This window comes from Thunnus thynnus, chromosome 16, assembly GCF_963924715.1.
Source record: "Thunnus thynnus chromosome 16, fThuThy2.1, whole genome shotgun sequence".
Classification (NCBI taxonomy): Eukaryota; Metazoa; Chordata; class Actinopteri; order Scombriformes; family Scombridae; genus Thunnus; species Thunnus thynnus.
Window position 1 is genome coordinate 18,429,932 of NC_089532.1, and position 17,325 is coordinate 18,447,256.

Genomic DNA, 17,325 nt, shown 5'->3' on the forward strand with positions numbered 1-17,325 from the left:
TACGCTTATCATATGTTGAAATACTGTAGGTTAGAAACTGTGCCAAAATACACATTTTTGTCTTTGTTTTTATTTACTATCGCAGCGGTATAGTGTTTTATAACGTGCAGAGAGAATGAAGAAAAAAACACTTCAGATCTTTATTTAAAAAATAACAAATAAATTAAAAAAACTAAATTTGCAGAAACATTCTTACCATCAGTTTATATTCATTGTTGGTCTGATCTCAACGTCACATTAGACTGTTGTGTAGCTCTTTATAAACCTCTTCCCTCCCATTTCCACTTTGTTGAGCACTAAAACACCCTTCCACGGTAAAATGAACAATGAACCTAAAAATAGGATATTTAAAAAGACAGACGCTTGTAAACGCTACACAACTGTTAAAATACTAACATAACCCTAGGTTATCTTTTCCCATAGAAAAATAGCACCTTTGCTGATATGCCTCTACTCATTTGAGGTGCTGAAAAAAAAACAATGAAACTGAAGACAATGTGCTCTGCAACAATTCATTTATTCACTTCCAATAACCAAAGGTTACAACATTTTTATAAGAACAAAACTTAAAGTAATTAGCAGTTATATCAGAAATCCCCCCTTCTCTCCAAATCAAACTTCAAAACCGCCCAGTATCTTCAATATACATAAAAAGAAAAAATAATATTTAACAGGAAACTTCAGTCTATTTACAGGTCCAGCTCAGTTGGGAGAAAAATTAAAATCTTGGAGCACCATAGTCATCAGGCATCCGTTCAATATTGTACCTTTATTATAAAAAGGAAGAAAAGAAACAGTCAGTATAACTGTGTTTTTGGTGATTCAGGAGTAAAATTTCACATTTTATACAAAAAAAGCACACACACACACACACACACACACACACACACACACACACACACAATATATATATATTTAAAACACAGTTTGGGATATTGTTACCTGTGGTTTGAGATGTACATGATGGGCACTCCAGGGATCTTCCTGACCCTCCTCTTTAGATCTCTGTCCACAGTAGCCAGGATGTAACACTTGTGCTGTGAAAATATTTTTTAATACTCTTTTAATGTGCATCTCCCTCTCAGTGCCAAAATATCACAGCGGCTATGTCCAAAGTCCCTCTCCGTTTACTATATAGTGCACTATATTAACCCTCTGCCATTTTATTTGAGTGTCCGAATGCTGATTGTGTAAATATTACCACTATATAGTGCCCTCAAAAAGTCCACAATGGAATGAAAAAAAGTAGTGTCCATGGCATGTATACTACTTTCTACTAACAATCCCACAATGCAAAGCTCCACATTTTAAAAGATGTGAAAATAACTGTACAACTCTAAAGCTGATGGTGATGACGCAACTATGGTTATTATCACTATTGAGTGAACTATTTAGTGTCTATTATACAGTTCCATAGCAGTTTAACTGACATTGTTACATCCAGACTTCTGTCAAACCAGACCAAGCAAATACTGAAAAGCTTCTTTTATCTTGCCCCTAAATGTCCTTGTTGTATAATTATGGGATCAGTTGAATTACTGCTAACCATGCTAGCCTTTATAGCTGGCATTACTAAGCTAGTGTTAGCTGTTGGAGGCTAATGTGTTGCTTTTTAAGTAAAGCTAACTGTTAATTTGTTTGTTTTTTGTTGTTGTTCCCCTTTGCCTTGGATTTTATCACATTATTGTTTTGCATTATGATGTAATGTTTACTTGTGTGGACCCTAAGAAGAGTAGTTGCTACCTTGGTAGTGGCTAACAGGGATCCAAATAAAAAAATAAAAAAATACAGCTAGACATTGAGTATTTTTGCTTTTACTCTTGTGGACTATTAGCATGTTTACTGAATTATTACTTTATATAGGAACTTTCTCTGGCAGTATTTTTGTTTCTTACTGTCATGAGGGACATTGTGACCAATTTTACAGCAAGTCTAATGAATCCAGTTTCCTTGTAACTCTTGTTTATAGTATCTTTCTCTAATTTGTGAGCACCATCATTTAATTTATTGTCCAATACTGTTTTCACAGTTGCTTTAAGTAAAAACTATAAAGACCAACTGCTGTCTTCAACCTTTTTTGAGTGTGTGTTTAGCTCACTAGTGACAGAAGACAATGTGATAAATTTTAAAAGATGTGATACAGACCACCTGTGCTCCAGGGTCAGTCTGTGCATTATGCTCTTGGACTAATGTGTCAGTTTGGGCATGTAGTGCATTCTCTGCATATACAATTTTATACATGTTTCTGGACACACTTTGCAAGTATGACCCCAGATGACTTCCATCTGTAAACACATATTAACATGTGCATTGTTGTATTTTTGTTTTTTGTGTTCATAGCCCTTCATTGTTTGTAGATTCGTAATTAACATTATTTTTTCTTTCTTTCCCATGAACTGTCAGTGTGTATCTGTTGATCTGGGATGGAGAGCTGCTGCATACAATTGCCTTTACAGGGCTAAATAAAGTTGTAGTGAAATGAAATGAATTGAATTGAATGTGGTACAGCCATTTGGTCATCACATAAGATCTAATAATAATAATAATAATATAAGTATGAAAACTTCTATGTCCTGTTTACAAGATATTTATGAGTAAGATGAATTCTAATAATATTGATTAGATGGACAGTTTTTACAATGCAGGCCTGTACACATTTACTTATGCCCTCTCAGATAATGAATAGCTTTCACTGTCATCTGTCTACTTTTCCATACAAAATATAAGTATTTTGTACTTAATATCACACATTCCACACAGCTACAACTAAACATTTAAGTATATTACCTGCGTTACCCTTTGGACCAAACAGTCATCAGCATATGTTCCCTTGTGTGTGCATGGCAGGCGCTCAAACCTTGGATCCTTGGCTATCCTGCAAAAACAAGGGAAAATGTCAATTTAAGATGAACCTAGAGGCAATAAAAAGAGGTTCATGCTCACAATGAACAGCTAACGTGAAATCCAAGCTGCTTGTACCTGAGTGCAACTCTGTATTTCATTCCAAGTTTTTCAATTTCAGCCATCACACAGTCTGTTATATATGGGATACCTGGATTGGACAAAATACAAACAAATTTGGAAATGATGTTATTATGAAATCATCGTACTGAATCACTGTATTGTAATGTATTATAATGATGTTGAAATTTGTCATTAATATTTATTATTGGACGACAGCTTATTGGTGCTTACATTTGGCATACAGGCAATCCATCATAGACTGAACAATGTCCAGTTTGGCCTTGATAGAGAAGTTGATGAAATTGGTATCAACTAGAACGTGGTATGGTGGACCAAGCTGAGTATTGTACTGGAAGAACAGACATGACGGGTACTTTGGCCTGCACAAAGAGTTAAAAGAAATCAAGTCAAAGAGCCATCAATCACTATTCATGATAAAATTAAAGCTTTTGTGTGGCCAACTTACACTTCTCTCTCCTTAAGCTCTGAGGGATCTTTCTTCCTTTTCTCTTTTGCTTTAGCGCGGTCTTTCTCTTTGCTACAAGAACAAACAAGGAGTTAGTTCTTGCACAGATCTTTAAGATGAAAACATAGCTAATAAATGCTAGTTTGTTCTGTTGAATTTATATGTGAGAATTAGCAGGGACAAAAGGTTGGACAGAAGAAGTAAGATGGTTAAACAGTATGTGACTTTAGCTGGAAAACAAAACAATGAAAACAAACTATAACTCACAGTCTATTATCTTTCAAATTGATCATCCTCTTCATGGCAGCAAACTTCTTGGTTTTCTGCTTCCCCTACAGTGACAAAATAACAAAGAAATTGCTTGGTACACAAAGATAACAACCAACAGTTTATACTGCGTTGTACAATAGCAGGAGAATAAATTACAAATTATGTGAGTGGATAGTGAGAGGGAGAATCCAGCTCACAACACAATGCTGTCACAAGCACTTTATTGATGACGAGACAAAATAGAAGATATAGAAATATAGAATATAGAAAAACAAAAGTAGCTTTAATTTAATCAATTGGCACTTACTGAAGTTGTTCTATTGCCAACATTTGACTAATTTATTTTAAATAACAATATATCAATATCAATAATGCATTTCATTTGTATTGCACTTTTCATTCGTAGTGAATCTGAAAGTGCTACAGCAAATATTCTAACCAGGATATTTAGATTGATGACTCTAAAATATATTTAGATAACCACTCATGTTTAGCTGCCGATGCTTGTATGTATACGTGCTCTGGTATTCAGCTTACTTACTGCTAGCTAACTTAGCTCGGTGGCTTGACTGCCAAAAAGCTTCAATGCCTCGTTAATAATATACAAACTATCAAACTTTAAAGGACAGCAATTATCAAGACAACCCTACTGTAGATATGACACAGTTAGAAATTACATACCATGCTTTAAATGTTTAGAAGACAGAGCTCGTTAGCCGCTTTGCTTTCCCCTCGTGTGTGTCGATTGCTCGTGACGTCATCAAAAAATCGACACGTTTTCTGCGCATGTTCCGGTTGCTAAGCTAATGCCTAGAGACGAAGGTAGATACAGTGTTTAATATCACGGGATTAAAGGGTGTTTTTTTGCAATAACAGAGTGTTGCTCTGTGTGGCTGTATTATTACAAGTCGTGTCTTGTGAATATGTTGTGACGTGGATCTTGATAACTGCCCGAGTTTTAGCGACGAGCTTTTCTGAAATCCCGCTGACATTGTTGGCTAACTTTGCTAGCTGTTAGCTGTTGTGCTTCCGTTCGCTACTAGCAGTTTGTCATATACGATGCTAACGGTTGTTAACAGCAGGTCCAGGTGTAAACAGACAAGCGAGGATTGATGATATTGCAGTTACGCATCTTGACGGTATTCTCTGGTGTTTTGAAATGTTATTCAAGCACGGCGAACATTACTAAAGCTGACTGTTTGGATAGGTTAGTTAGTTGGCTGTGTGGTTGTTTATGACTGTGGTTAGCACGTCTAGCTCATAATTATGAGCATCCTCTAGATCATTGTTGTTGGGATTTGAATGTTAATGTATCGTGGTTTTCTGTGATGGTAGATTGTCTCCGGGGTTAACTGTTAACATAGGCTGGTGAGACATTCTTTAGCCAAGTTGTTCATGCATATTTCAGTGTTGTGGATTACTGATAATGTTATTCTTCCATCAGCCAACACTTCTGCGAGATGATACTTAAATATTAATGCTTTGTTGAGTTGGCAGAGCAGCTGAAGCTCCCAAAAAGGGTTTTAGTTGTTTTCCATCTCTTTGACTAGTGTTCCTCTCTAGAATAATCAATACTTGTGTCTAGCTGTTTCCTTCTGTGGAGCCTGAAGCAGTTTTTTTTCTTCCACCGTAGGAGATTTGACTTGCCCCCTTGTGAGTGGCAGTTTTCCTGTGAGCACAGAGGGGTCTGAGTGAAGGCTGAAAGATGGTCTGATGGACCGCCGCTTCTTCCTGACCTTCCTCTTCTGTTCTGTGTCGTGGATCTTCTTCTGGGAAGTGCGCTGGAAGAAAGGCAAAGAAAGTCAGATTGAGGAATGGCTCCAAGGACATAGCCTTTCTCAATACAGACACTTATTTGAAGGTCAGTGGGTTGTCTTCAGTTGAGATTTACATTACCAATACAACTTGGTTGATGATCATCTCCAGGATGAAGTAAGCAGGTGTAGTCTCAGTGACCTGCACAAGGACACTTCTGCTGGACAGGTTATTATTGCTGGAAAAAAACACATTTACTGGTTAAGATGGCTTAGCCAGCACCTGACAGAGTTTCTGCAGAAATACCAGGGATAAGAGTCATGTTTAACTCGGTTTTAGCTATGTTTAATGCAGTGAGATTGTATTTCTTATTGCCCTGACCCATATCATTTTGGTTTTGAATACAGAATACTCAGACTCATGAGATACATGTGGCATGCATGGACAATCAGCACAGACTTAAATTCTCGTTATAATAGACTATAATGACAATTTAAGCATGTGCTGAGGCATTACTGATTTGCTGGCTAGTATGTGCGTGGGGATTTTTATGCGCTGTTCATGTGTCATCCAGATGTACACACACTGGAGGAACTGAGTCTGAGTGTACTGACTCGTCTCGAAGAGGTGGTAAAGGAACAGCAGCGCTGGAGGGAAATTGCTGAGGCCCACATCCAGCTGCTCCGAGACTTTGCCTTCCAGGAGTGGCTTTGTTCCCAGAACCTGGAGCACTATTACCATACGTAAGCAATGGCAGGTCTTAACTTTACATTTACATTAATCTCACATGCAATCGTGAGCAGCTTTTCTTTTCAGAAACAATTACTTGCTGGCATGTCATAAATGTAGATTTTGCCTGGCATAGTTTTTTAATGCCTCACATTAGTTAAGTGGTTATTGTCATGCTTAATGCTGGCTAACACAGACCATGTTTATTTATGTCCACTTGAGGGCAGCCTCTCCATTCACGACTAGCTGAGTTTGCTGACACTGAGATGTGGAGGCTGCAGTGTTTCAGAGTCACTGCAGTAAAAAGTATTCTTTAGAGACTGTTAGTGTGAGACCCTGCTGCACTGCAGATGTTTGTGCGTGTGTGTTACATGCTCTCTATTGATGCAATCAGAACCAGCTATGACAAGTAGTTATCACTTCATCAAAATTCTGCCTGTGTGCTCTACCTCCACATGAACAAAGTCAATTGTTATGTTTCTAAAGGTCACTCATGTGTCACAAAAACATAGTATCTTGTTTTTATGGAAGATTGTTCAACGTTTCTAAAGTGATACAGTCTCACATTTCTGAAGGTCATGGTGCATGCTATCACTGCCTCGATTGCTATTTTGATTGACTAGACTTTAAATTCTAATTACTCACATAACTATGGTTGAGTATTTAATTCAGCAACTAACTGTGTTGTAACTGAAGATGATTTTTGCACTCATTAACTGGCTCAAGATATTGTACTGTAAATGTGGAAGTTAAAATTGCAGACTCATCTAAGCCTCTCATGACTTCAGATATATATATATATACCCAAGTAAAATGAGGATGAAGTTTATTTTTCAATTACCATTATTATCACAATAATCATCAGCTAATACAAGGTAGATAATATCCCACAGTGCACAGTGTGAACTGGACTCAGCAGCATGCTAGTAAATCCACATTTAACATAGCGTAAGATGGAAAAAGTGATGGTAGATACTTTAGCTTTGTTGCCAGAGACAGTGTCCATGGAAAAAATCACACATTTATTTTTATGTAAAAAGTTAAGATTTTTAAGTGTTGGATTTAAAATGCATGATAAAATGAAAATGTTAAAAAAAAGTGTTATTTTTAGTCACTGAAATAAGTGATAATACTGCTAGAAGATTTTCCTCTTATTTCAGTAATTATTGAGATAATTTTGTGTGCTACAATAATTTAATTGCATCTGTTAAGGAAGTAGTTTTAATGGTTACCATTTATCAACTAAACAGTTTTTTCTCTACTATGCTCACCTAGACTCATCCATGTAATTAAATCTTCCTCATGAACACCACTTTTATCTTAAATCTTTATGATATGGCCAAATGCAACATGCCACACCTCTCTCTGCTCCTTGTTGATGAAACTAAGGAATTTAGCTGATAAGATCGAGGGCACTCTTGTAAAGAGTTGAGCAAAAACTATTGTTTGTTTTGTGTGTGGGAAAGTCTGTTGTCTGGAGTTAAAGCGTCAGTCTTGCTCAATAGACGAGGAGTAACACATAGTAGTGACGGTAGTGTTGTATGACCAAAGACTATAATTGTGAAGTAAGTAGGCAGTTCTCGTCAATCAACTACTTCATATACTTTCACTTTTGTTTTCCACTGCAGACTGAAGACTTTGGGTTGTATGAATCTGGATGACCTATCACAGTTTGACTATCAACTGCAGCTCTCTCTAGCTGCCTGGGGATATTATTACGAAGACTACATAAAGTTGTCTACAGGCATCAAGATCCTCCAGACGTCCAGAGGGAGTCGTGACCAGGACTACGAGATCCGGCTGGTGCACAGCCTTGCTGAAAGGCGTCTGAATGAGAAGTGGTCAATTGGTAAGATATTTCTGCGCTGAAAGGGTTTCAGCTTGGGTTGTTTACCACAGCTGCATAGTGTCAAGGTTCATATAAATGTAAAATGTGTGACTTCAGGTGGATTTTACTGATGCTAAGTGGTATTATGTGTTTCTATAAATCTTTTTACTACAAGAGTCACAGATCATTTGAAAATAGCTTAAAAGTGTTGTAATGGAGAAGTTCAGTGTTGCATCATCTCTTTGTATAACCCAACATCTGTTTGTTTTTCTGTCTTTTCTCTCTGATAAAAACACAGCATACCCTCACAATTAGGATAAATGTGGAATAATATATAAATGTTGTTAAATTACAGTATTCACAGAAAACAACTATAACCTGGTTAGATCGGTATTCTTGCACAGAGAAGGATTTTCATGTGCAACTTGTGTACCTATGTTCAAAACTGGCCAGTTAATTTACACCATTTCTTGGTAGTAAATCAGTTTACTAGTGACAATGTCCAGCTCTGGCTTTTTGTAATTATAAAAAGAATCACAGTTCAACCATCACAGTGTACCCTGCAGGCTCATTGCACAAAGTGTGTATTGTCTTTATTTCAATCATTAATTTAAATGACCTGTCTTTACAGCGGGAGCTCTCATATTTGGCTGTACTGTGGCACTGTGCTTCTTGATAAGGGACCTCATGTTTTACGTGATTGGTGAGTCCTGTTGTAACTGTTTGGCTTGGGGGTTGGGCTCATATTGCTTGTCCTGGGAGTGCAACTTTGTGTCTCAGCCTTACTCTTTCTGCAAGCATATATTGTACAACAGCGACATGGTACTACCGGTTTCACAAATTGCATTATAGTATTTGTATAGCCCAAGGGTTTGTTGTAAACCTGTTGTTTGCAACCTTGAATCTTTGCTGTATTTAAATATTTTTCTCAACTAACCAGTGAAGCCACTTATTACAAAACCAAATAAAGAGCATACATTTGTTGCAAACACATGCTCCAGTAATATTTTTATACTATACTTCTTCCCTTCTCGCGACAGGTGGAATTACTGTTTCCATCATAGCGTTTGTCTTCACCATCAAGTTCCTCTGTGAGCTTGCTGCGAGGGTGGTCAGCTTCCTACAGAATGAGGATCCAGGGCGACGCGGTGACCGCAGCATCTACGACTATGTCCGGGGCAACTACCTGGACCCACGTTCCTGCAAGGTGTCTTGGGATTGGAAGGAACCGCAGGAAGTGGGGCAGACTATGAGCTTCAGAGTCCAAGTAATATTTTTTTTTTTTTTCTAAAGTGTCATAGCCAAAGATGTAATACTTGTCTGTGGTCTAGTTAGTTAGAATGCTTACAAATGTCTTAAGCATGCAGCAATGTCAAGAGTATTTGAATGTTCTGAGATATGAAGTTGACTTGTGTGTCCTCAGTATAAAATTATACTGTAGTGTTAATCCTTCATTACCTCTCTCTTCTCAGCTGTACTATAAGAATGGGCAGCCTTTCCCAGCCCATCGGCCTGTGGGATTGAGGGTCAACATCACCCACATTGAATTGGCTCTGGACATCCCTGTTACACAGGAAGTTTTACAAGAACCAGAGTCCAACATAGTCAAAGTGGCCTTCACAGTGCGGAAAGCCGGACGCTATGAAGTTGCTGTCAAGCTGGGTGGCCTCAATGTGGCCTACAGCCCTTACTACAAGATTTTCCAGCCAGGTATAATATACACACAAGTTTGTAGCTGATTTACAATTTTCAGCCACTTACCACTGACAAAAGTCAATCTTTACTTTGGCTGATTAGTATTTTTCTGTTCTTTCCCCGCCCCCCCCCCTACTTTAGGTACAGTTGTCCCATCCAAAACCAAGATAGCCTACCATTTCTCTACCCTGGTGCTAACAAATGGCCAACAGCATACTTTGCAGATTGAGCCCAGGGACGAATATGGAAACCCCACCAGCAACTCCACATCTCTCACAGATGAGGCAAACTACAGCGTCCATGTGCACTCTGTAAGGGAACAATTATCCTTTATACCGTAATGTGAAGATTTATTTCCTGATTATGATTGTAAATAATGAAAGCCAGCATTTATTTTCACCCTTCTGTTAGCAATTGCACAGTCACTTTGCTTTATAGCAGAACAGATTCTTAACAGTAATCTTTCAATTCTGAGCTTAGATTCATTTTTGTTTTCCCGTTTTTCCAGCTGGGCACAGTGGATGATGACAGTCTGGAAGGGTGTTACAGTAAGTCAGTTTCACTCAACAAGCAGCAGTGCCAGGTTCTGCTGAGGCTGACCCTGAGGAAAACCGGCTGTTTCAGGGCCCGCATCTCCTACAAGGACCAGCCGCTCAGTAATGGGGAATTTGACATTATTGTTCTCAATGGTGAGCAGCTTTTACATGCTAGAGTTGATATATTAGCTTTTGATTGGATTGGTATAAAATTTAGATATTTAATGTTTATATCCACATTTTTCTAGTAAGTAGTAAGGCCATCATCTTGAGTTTTTACTTTGGTTATAAGAGTAATAAATTGCCAATCTGTGATATTCATATCCCTGAATTTAGAGTGGTTTTCCTTCTAACCTGTGTCTTTAAAGCCTAATTCTCATATTCCCTGGCTCGCAGAGAATGAGAAGACCTGCGTGGAGAAGAATGTGTCCACTCCAGGCATCAGCATCTACTTTGAAGCATACCTTTACAGCAATGGGAACTACAGCAGTTCCTCGTGGCAATTACCAGCCTCCTCTTTACTGGCTCCTCAGAGGAGGCCCTCCATGGGAGACGAGGAGGATGAGCATGACTCTCCTGTGGAGGGACAACCTGAGAAGGTCAAGAAACCAAAAAAGGTCTACTGTTACATATCGCCAAAGGTAAGTGGCCAGCATGTTAAGGTTAGATTTAAGAAAGTAGCAACATGCGTTCATCTAAAAAGTGGATGTTGACTTGGACTTTTTTTTGTCAAACAGCAACTATCCGTGAAGGAGTTCTACCTGAAAATTATTCCGTGGCGCCTTTTTACCTTTCGAGTGTGTCCAGGAACGAAGGTAAGTAGAATTGCTAAGCTGTCAAAAACCCTTTAGAACAGATCTACCGTAGCGTGGGGAATGACTGGCTCTATTGCTCTCTTTTCAGTTTACCTATCATGGTCCTGACCCCATTCACAAATACCTAACTCTAGTGGTGGATGATGGGATACAGCCTCCTGTGGAGCTCAGCTGCAAAGACAGGAACATCATGGCTGCCACCTTCATCCGCTTCCTGCACAAAAACATTGGTGTGTTTCAGTCTAATGTGATTACTTTTTAGCCTTGAGCTGCGCTTAGTGAATACTGATTTTGTTTTGTGTAGACAGTAACTGTAATGTGACGGTATTGTCCACAGGTGGCTCTGAAACGTTCCAAGACAAGGTGAACTTCTTTCAACGTGAACTCAGGCACATCCACTCCAAGAGACCTCGCACCAAGACCTGCCTAAAAATCACTCGACACTCAATTCTAGATTCAGTGAGTGTTTTATGTCACATATTTTCTTCTTTTCCGTATGATAAATTATCATGTGACCCCATTGACAATTCATTCTTCTTTTTGTCTGTCCCTCCTGCTGTTGCTCAGTCTCTTAAGGCTACTAAGAACTTCTCTGTGTCAGACTGGAGTAAGAACTTTGAGGTGGTGTTTCAGGATGAGGAAGGTAAGCAAAACATCAGAGTATAACTGAGTGAGCATTAGACTGTCTTCAGTGTGTGTCACATTCATGAGTTCTAAGTCAACATTGAAAATTTTAGACATTTTTCCTTTTTTTGTACCAATGACCAAAATATCTTCATCCTAATAAAATGTTTCAGACATTCCGTCACAGTAATTCATTAAGGTGATCACACTGCTTTCTGTAACCTTCTTACATGGCTCTGCAGCTCTGGACTGGGGAGGGCCCCGCAGGGAGTGGTTTGAACTGATTTGCAAAACCCTCTTTGACACCTCCAACCAGCTGTTCACCCGCTTCAGCGACAACAACCAGGGCCTCGTAAGTTAGTCTCGACAACCGTCTCCCCTTTCAAATCATCATTGGGATGCTTAGTGTCCTCTTAAACACGCAGTTCTATAAAAATCAAAGAACATCGCTCTTCACTTTCCAGGTGCACCCAAATGCTGACCGACAACCCCACCTGCGTCTGAAGATGTATGAGTTTGCGGGCCGCGTCGTAGGGAAGTGCTTATATGAATCTGCTTTGGGTGGGTCCTACAAACAGCTGGTGCGAGCTCGCTTTACGCGTTCCTTCTTGGCTCAAATCATTGGCCTCAGGATGAACTACAAGGTATGGAACACAGTACATTCCCGCAGAAAAGACGTATAACATGGAAGTTGGAAAGTCATGTTTTCATTGTTTACCTTGTGGTGTCAGCTGGTCTGTGTCATCACTTTGACATTCCTCACAAAGCCAAGAAACCTGATTTGTATTTTGGCATTATTTGTTTCATGGAGAACTAGCCAGTGTGTTTTGCTGTTTATCCAACTCATTATGATTTCAAAGCTCAGAAATAAAGCGGCCCCAATCATCTTTTTATCCTTCCACTGAGAAGACGAAATGCCATGTTTATTTAAAAAACGTCATTTTCCTGTGTTTTCATTATATTTTCCACACGCAGTACTTTGAGACGGATGACCAGGAGTTCTACAAAACTAAAGTCTGCTTCATCCTAAACAATGACGTGAGTGAAATGGACCTGGTGTTTGCGGAGGAGAAGTACAGCAAGTCAGGACAGCTGGAGAAGGTGAGGCAACATTTTGGAAGGGACCTCCCCTTTTATCCCTGATGTAATTTCACAAGAGATAGGAGCAATAAACCAAACAAAAGAAACCATATTGCTTGTTTGGCAAGCACTTCGTTGTTCTTAAAGAGGGGGAGTGGTGGTGGATGAGTAGAGTCTGGCATCTGTGGCCCTTTTTTTTGTGTTGCTCCATTGTAAAATCCCACACAATAACTGGCTGTATAACACCCCATGATGAAACAGATTCCAGCCTACTTCTTTTTAATTGGATACATATGCTGTGCGCCACACAGATGTTTGTTTTTTTTACTGTTAAATTAATTGCCCAGTATTTATAATAAGACTCAAAGGTGTGTGCCAACCAATCACATGCTTGTCAGACAATTTCTTTGAGACAAACACAATTACAGAATTTAAAACAACTAGTCTGTTTTATGTTTTTTTGTTGTTTTATATATTTTGACATTTTATGTCCTGACATGTGTTCTGTTCTGCAGGTGGTGGAGCTGATATCAGGGGGAGCTCAGATCGCTGTTACCAATGAAAACAAGATGCATTATCTCAACCTGCTGGCCCAGTATAGGCTGGCTAGTCAGGTGAGAGATGAGGTGGAACACTTCCTGAAAGGTAAGGAAACCGGCACAGCTGCACTCTGCCATATTTGCCAATTCCTCTAATTCGAGATCTCCGGTAATCTGTTCATAATTATTGTAATTTCCTGATCAATTGCAGGTTTGAATGAACTGGTTCCAGAAAACCTGCTGGCCATATTTGATGAGAACGAGTTGGAGGTATGTGTGATGATTAAAATGAAATCTTGTTGAAATCCTTTAAAACTCGGTCGGATAATGATTTTTTTTTTTCAAATTTTATTTTTAATCTTTTCAGCTGTTGATGTGTGGCACTGGTGATATAAATGTGCAAGACTTCAAGGCCCACGCTGTGATTGTTGGAGGATCGTGGCACTTCAGAGAGAAAGTATGTCATGGAAATTCTCTGCCTCAACTGTTTTTTAACAGCGGGACACCAGTGAAAATGTCTGAGCTGTGTTGATTTTCTGTTTCCACAGGTGATGAAGTGGTTCTGGGCGGTGGTGTCCAGCTTCACGCAGGAGGAGTTGGCTCGTCTGCTGCAGTTCACCACCGGATCCTCCCAGCTCCCCCCCGGGGGTTTCAACACCCTTTGCCCCTCGTTCCAGATCATCGCTGCTCCCACACACAGCACCTTGCCCACTGCACACACCTGGTGAGAAGGAAAACACAGGCAGATATACGTAAAGGAAAAGACTTACGTCATGCTGTATTTTTATTCTTGTCGACAAATCCCATGAAAACAACAAAAACAACAAACCGTTGGTTCGTCTCTTCGTCCCAACCCTGTCTGTGGCTCTCGGCCCCAAGCTCATTGGTTTGTATTGTAAATGGAAAAAACTGCTCACAAATATTTAGTTTCATTTTTTAAAAAAGGCCCAGATATTTCATAAAACAGCTGGGCACTGTAGTTTTGAACAAATGATACTCAAACAGGAGAAAATAGTGCATTTGTTGAGGATTATTTTCAGACGCGAATGTATACACATTTAGTATCACGGCAGCAGGACGCCATATGTTGGATCAATTCACTGTTCAGGTTTCATGTCATTTGTCATTAACATCTGCATAAATGTTATGCAGAATATGTATAAATGTTGGATAAATGTTTTATCTGTGTCTGACTCTGTGGTCCTCTTCTCTTATCTAGTTTTAACCAGCTGTGCCTCCCTACCTATGACTCCTATGAGGAGCTGCACAAGATGCTGAAGCTGGCCATCAGCGAGGGCAGTGAGGGTTTCGGCATGCTCTGACTCTTCCATCACCGGCACTGTGTTTCCACTAGTCCAGACCAGCACTGCCCACTCCGGTGCACTGGTTCCCTGCATTCATCTGCATTTAACCGTTGGGCTTCTTGGCAGAGAAATACCCAGACTCCCTCTAAATACTCTCTCAGGATGAGAGGGCGTTACAGGAAGTCCCCGACAGCTGTGCTGGAATCAGGACTCATCATATGAACTCTTGTGCTACTGTATGTATATAAAATATCTTGCTTTTTGTAAAAAAGGAAACCACAAACTACTGAAAAAGGTGAGGTTTTGGCTAATTTTATTTCTTAATGCTGAAGTTTGCTTAGTTTTATATGTTAGAAAGACAAATGATGTTAGAGCAAAGGCCTTGAGTATTACTGTATAAACTGCTTCTTTTGCATTTTGCAAACTGAGGAACACTTAAGTGCAACAGCAGCCTACATGTGATGTGGGTGACGTGTGCATATACAGCACTTTGGCCTTAATCGATCAGGGACTGATGTGTGTATGTAAATATATAATATCACTCTTTTATTTCAGTACTTGTACATAGTAGTGTGTATACATAGGTTTTCATCTTATTACCTTTTTTTGATTTGACATTTAAGGAGAAGGGATCTGATTTCTTTATTGTTGCACGTTTACTGGGTGAAGAGTTTATATAATTTCTATAAACTTTTTTTTTTTTGTCAGAGATGAATGGGTTTTAAAAGAAGCCAAGTAATTTCTATTGTTTATACATGTTTTTAACTTATTGTGTCTTGGAAAAAATATTTGTGTTGACCCATACTATTGGAAATATGTTTGTCTGGAGCGGTAAATGTTTTTGTTATGATTATTTTTTTAACCTGCCTTATTCATGCCCTTTGCCTCTGATTGTATCCAGAGAGGTGCGTAGGTGAGAGAAGTGTAGCTGACAACAATAGATAATAGTAATATTTCTTTACTCACCAGTACATGCGGGTAAACTGTGGATGTGAGCGTTGGTTGGATGTAAATGTTGAGGAGAGCTCATATATAACAAAAGCAGTTTTGTTATATATGTTGTATACTTTTTACTTTTTCGTTCACAGCCTTTTATGGGTTTACCTCAGAATCTCCTAAACCACCTATGCATCCTCTGACACACACACAGTTCATAGTTGCCTCCTTCCAGTTCTGACTGTACAACCGTAGCCATATTGTCTCACATCTGCTGTATACGAAAGCATTATATCATTTGAGAATATACCCTGTTTGTTTCTTTATATAATTGTAAAACTATTTATTTTTAATGTTAGTGTTGTCAATATCCTGAGCCAACAGAGGTTTTTTTCTTTTTTTTTCTGTTCATAATTGTGTAGCAGTCTCTTTACTGTTCCAGAGTTTACATGTTCATTAGCCATTTGTAATAGTGTGTGCTGCCTGTCTACTGTTTATAGAGCATTAGGAGAAGTCATGTCAAGGCAGACGCAAGAAGGAAACGTTAATGGATTATGAATCTTCTCAGTAGTATTTAAATTTGAATATATGCTCATTTTACCCACAGAGCACTTTGAATGCAGTTCCATTCTTCACGTTATTCTCACAGTTGGCAGTAAAAGAGGAACTTTATTCCTGTTGAAGGCAAAGATGTAGGTGTTATTTGCCACAGGTTGGGATTTATTGCATTGGCTCAGCAAAGCTAATGGGACGTGATGAACGTTCGCTTGTGCTTTAGTTGGCCTTTATAAAGTGTTAAGGGGTTTGTTGGTGGGTTTATGGGTCTGTGTTTGTCTGGGTTGTGCAATGTTCTAACCTGATGTACTGAGGATAAAAAGAGTGAAAACGTTATATAAGTGTTTATGAAAATTTAGCACCAATACCAATGACTGACATCACATGTATCAGAAGTAAAGGTAGTTTAATCAAAATATGTGTTAGTTGAAACCCATTAGAGACTACCATCATAAACAAACATGAAGGATCTTTCTTAGTTTTATGGTCTTCTTCTATTGTTTAGTGTTTTGCTTTTCATGACCATCTACTTCTCTGTTTTATGTGGGGATGGTTTCTAGATTAGATGGTCTGAGTGTGACTTGGAACTTTTAGCAATGTAGATATTGTGAAATATTTGCCTATGACTTTGAAGCTGGGGTGCTTTTGTTTTTCTTTTTTTAAAATGGCAAGCCTCTGCTGATGAATGTTTTAAGATTCTCTGCACTGCAGGTCCTTTGTTTATGGGAATAAAAAATGATGGACTCAATTCTTAGCATTTTATCTCAAGTTTATGTGCAGCATATTTGTATTGTTTTACACACTGTGGCTCAAAGTGATTACACACCTTTTTTAAGACCTGGATTTTGGACTGCGATGTGGCCTGTGGTGCTGATCATATATGATGTACCCGACATAATTTCAATTAGATTGAGCAGAAGAGGATGTATGACTTGTAACACTTGTGGCACTAGTACTGCTATCTTCTTAATTCAAACAGACAAAAATCTTTTCTAATGGGACACAGTCTTCAATCTAAAGGAGCCCCATAGCATTAAAAAAAATATATTGTGGTCTGACAGATTGGGAATGTGTGGTAGTTGTTGTAGGCAGAAACTGATGTTTTTGACTGCATTTCCCTCCAAAGTGCAGAATATTCTGTTATCTAAGAACCTCAAATGACATTCTCATTTTTTAACACATTCTTTTGTTTATTGCTTCATCAAGAAAGGAGTAGAAGACGAAGTTTC

At 38.8% G+C, this 17,325-nt stretch overlaps 2 protein-coding genes across 5 annotated transcripts; one reads left to right on the forward strand and one right to left on the reverse strand.

Moving 5' to 3' along the window:
* Positions 1 to 498: 498 nt before the first annotated feature.
* Positions 499 to 4,472, reverse strand: fcf1 (FCF1 rRNA-processing protein). The gene is made up of 8 exons (XM_067615327.1): positions 4,382 to 4,472; positions 3,698 to 3,762; positions 3,431 to 3,502; positions 3,196 to 3,344; positions 2,980 to 3,052; positions 2,788 to 2,875; positions 943 to 1,037; positions 499 to 767 (listed from the first exon to the last, which is right to left on the reverse strand). The coding sequence occupies exons 1-8, from the start codon at positions 4,382 to 4,384 to the stop codon at positions 719 to 721; spliced, it is 594 nt and encodes a 197-aa protein (XP_067471428.1). The 5' UTR covers positions 4,385 to 4,472; the 3' UTR covers positions 499 to 718.
* Positions 4,441 to 16,844, forward strand: arel1 (apoptosis resistant E3 ubiquitin protein ligase 1). 4 transcript variants are annotated; one of them, XM_067615317.1, is made up of 22 exons: positions 4,441 to 4,522; positions 5,334 to 5,561; positions 6,030 to 6,198; positions 7,813 to 8,033; positions 8,644 to 8,715; positions 9,053 to 9,279; positions 9,485 to 9,722; positions 9,849 to 10,018; positions 10,216 to 10,396; positions 10,640 to 10,884; positions 10,981 to 11,058; positions 11,147 to 11,288; positions 11,396 to 11,517; positions 11,626 to 11,701; positions 11,925 to 12,034; positions 12,147 to 12,326; positions 12,658 to 12,783; positions 13,278 to 13,407; positions 13,513 to 13,571; positions 13,669 to 13,758; positions 13,850 to 14,025; positions 14,521 to 16,844. In XM_067615317.1, exons 2-22 carry the CDS (start codon positions 5,414 to 5,416, stop codon positions 14,621 to 14,623), a joined length of 3,063 nt encoding a protein of 1,020 aa, XP_067471418.1. In that variant the 5' UTR covers positions 4,441 to 4,522; positions 5,334 to 5,413; the 3' UTR covers positions 14,624 to 16,844. The 4 variants fall into 4 exon arrangements, with proteins under 4 accessions (XP_067471418.1, XP_067471420.1, XP_067471421.1 ...); XM_067615318.1 differs by lacking the exon at positions 4,441 to 4,522 and adding an exon at positions 4,816 to 4,839; XM_067615319.1 differs by lacking the exon at positions 5,334 to 5,561 and having other exon boundaries at positions 4,449 to 4,522.
* The last annotated feature ends 481 nt before the right edge of the window (positions 16,845 to 17,325 follow it).

Coding starts and splice junctions, on each gene's coding strand:
- fcf1 (XM_067615327.1), bottom strand. Junction 3,503..3,697: donor AATTTGAAAGATAATAGACT/GTGAGTTATAGT, acceptor TTGTTCTTGTAG/CAAAGAGAAAGACCGCGCTA. Junction 1,038..2,787: donor TGGTCCAAAGGGTAACGCAG/GTAATATACTTA, acceptor ATATTTTCACAG/CACAAGTGTTACATCCTGGC.
- arel1 (XM_067615317.1), top strand. CDS start 5,414: ATGGACCGCCGCTTCTTCCTGACCTTCCTCTTCTGTTCTGTGTCGTGG. Junction 5,562..6,029: donor ATACAGACACTTATTTGAAG/GTCAGTGGGTTG, acceptor TGTGTCATCCAG/ATGTACACACACTGGAGGAA. Junction 9,280..9,484: donor CTATGAGCTTCAGAGTCCAA/GTAATATTTTTT, acceptor CTCTCTTCTCAG/CTGTACTATAAGAATGGGCA.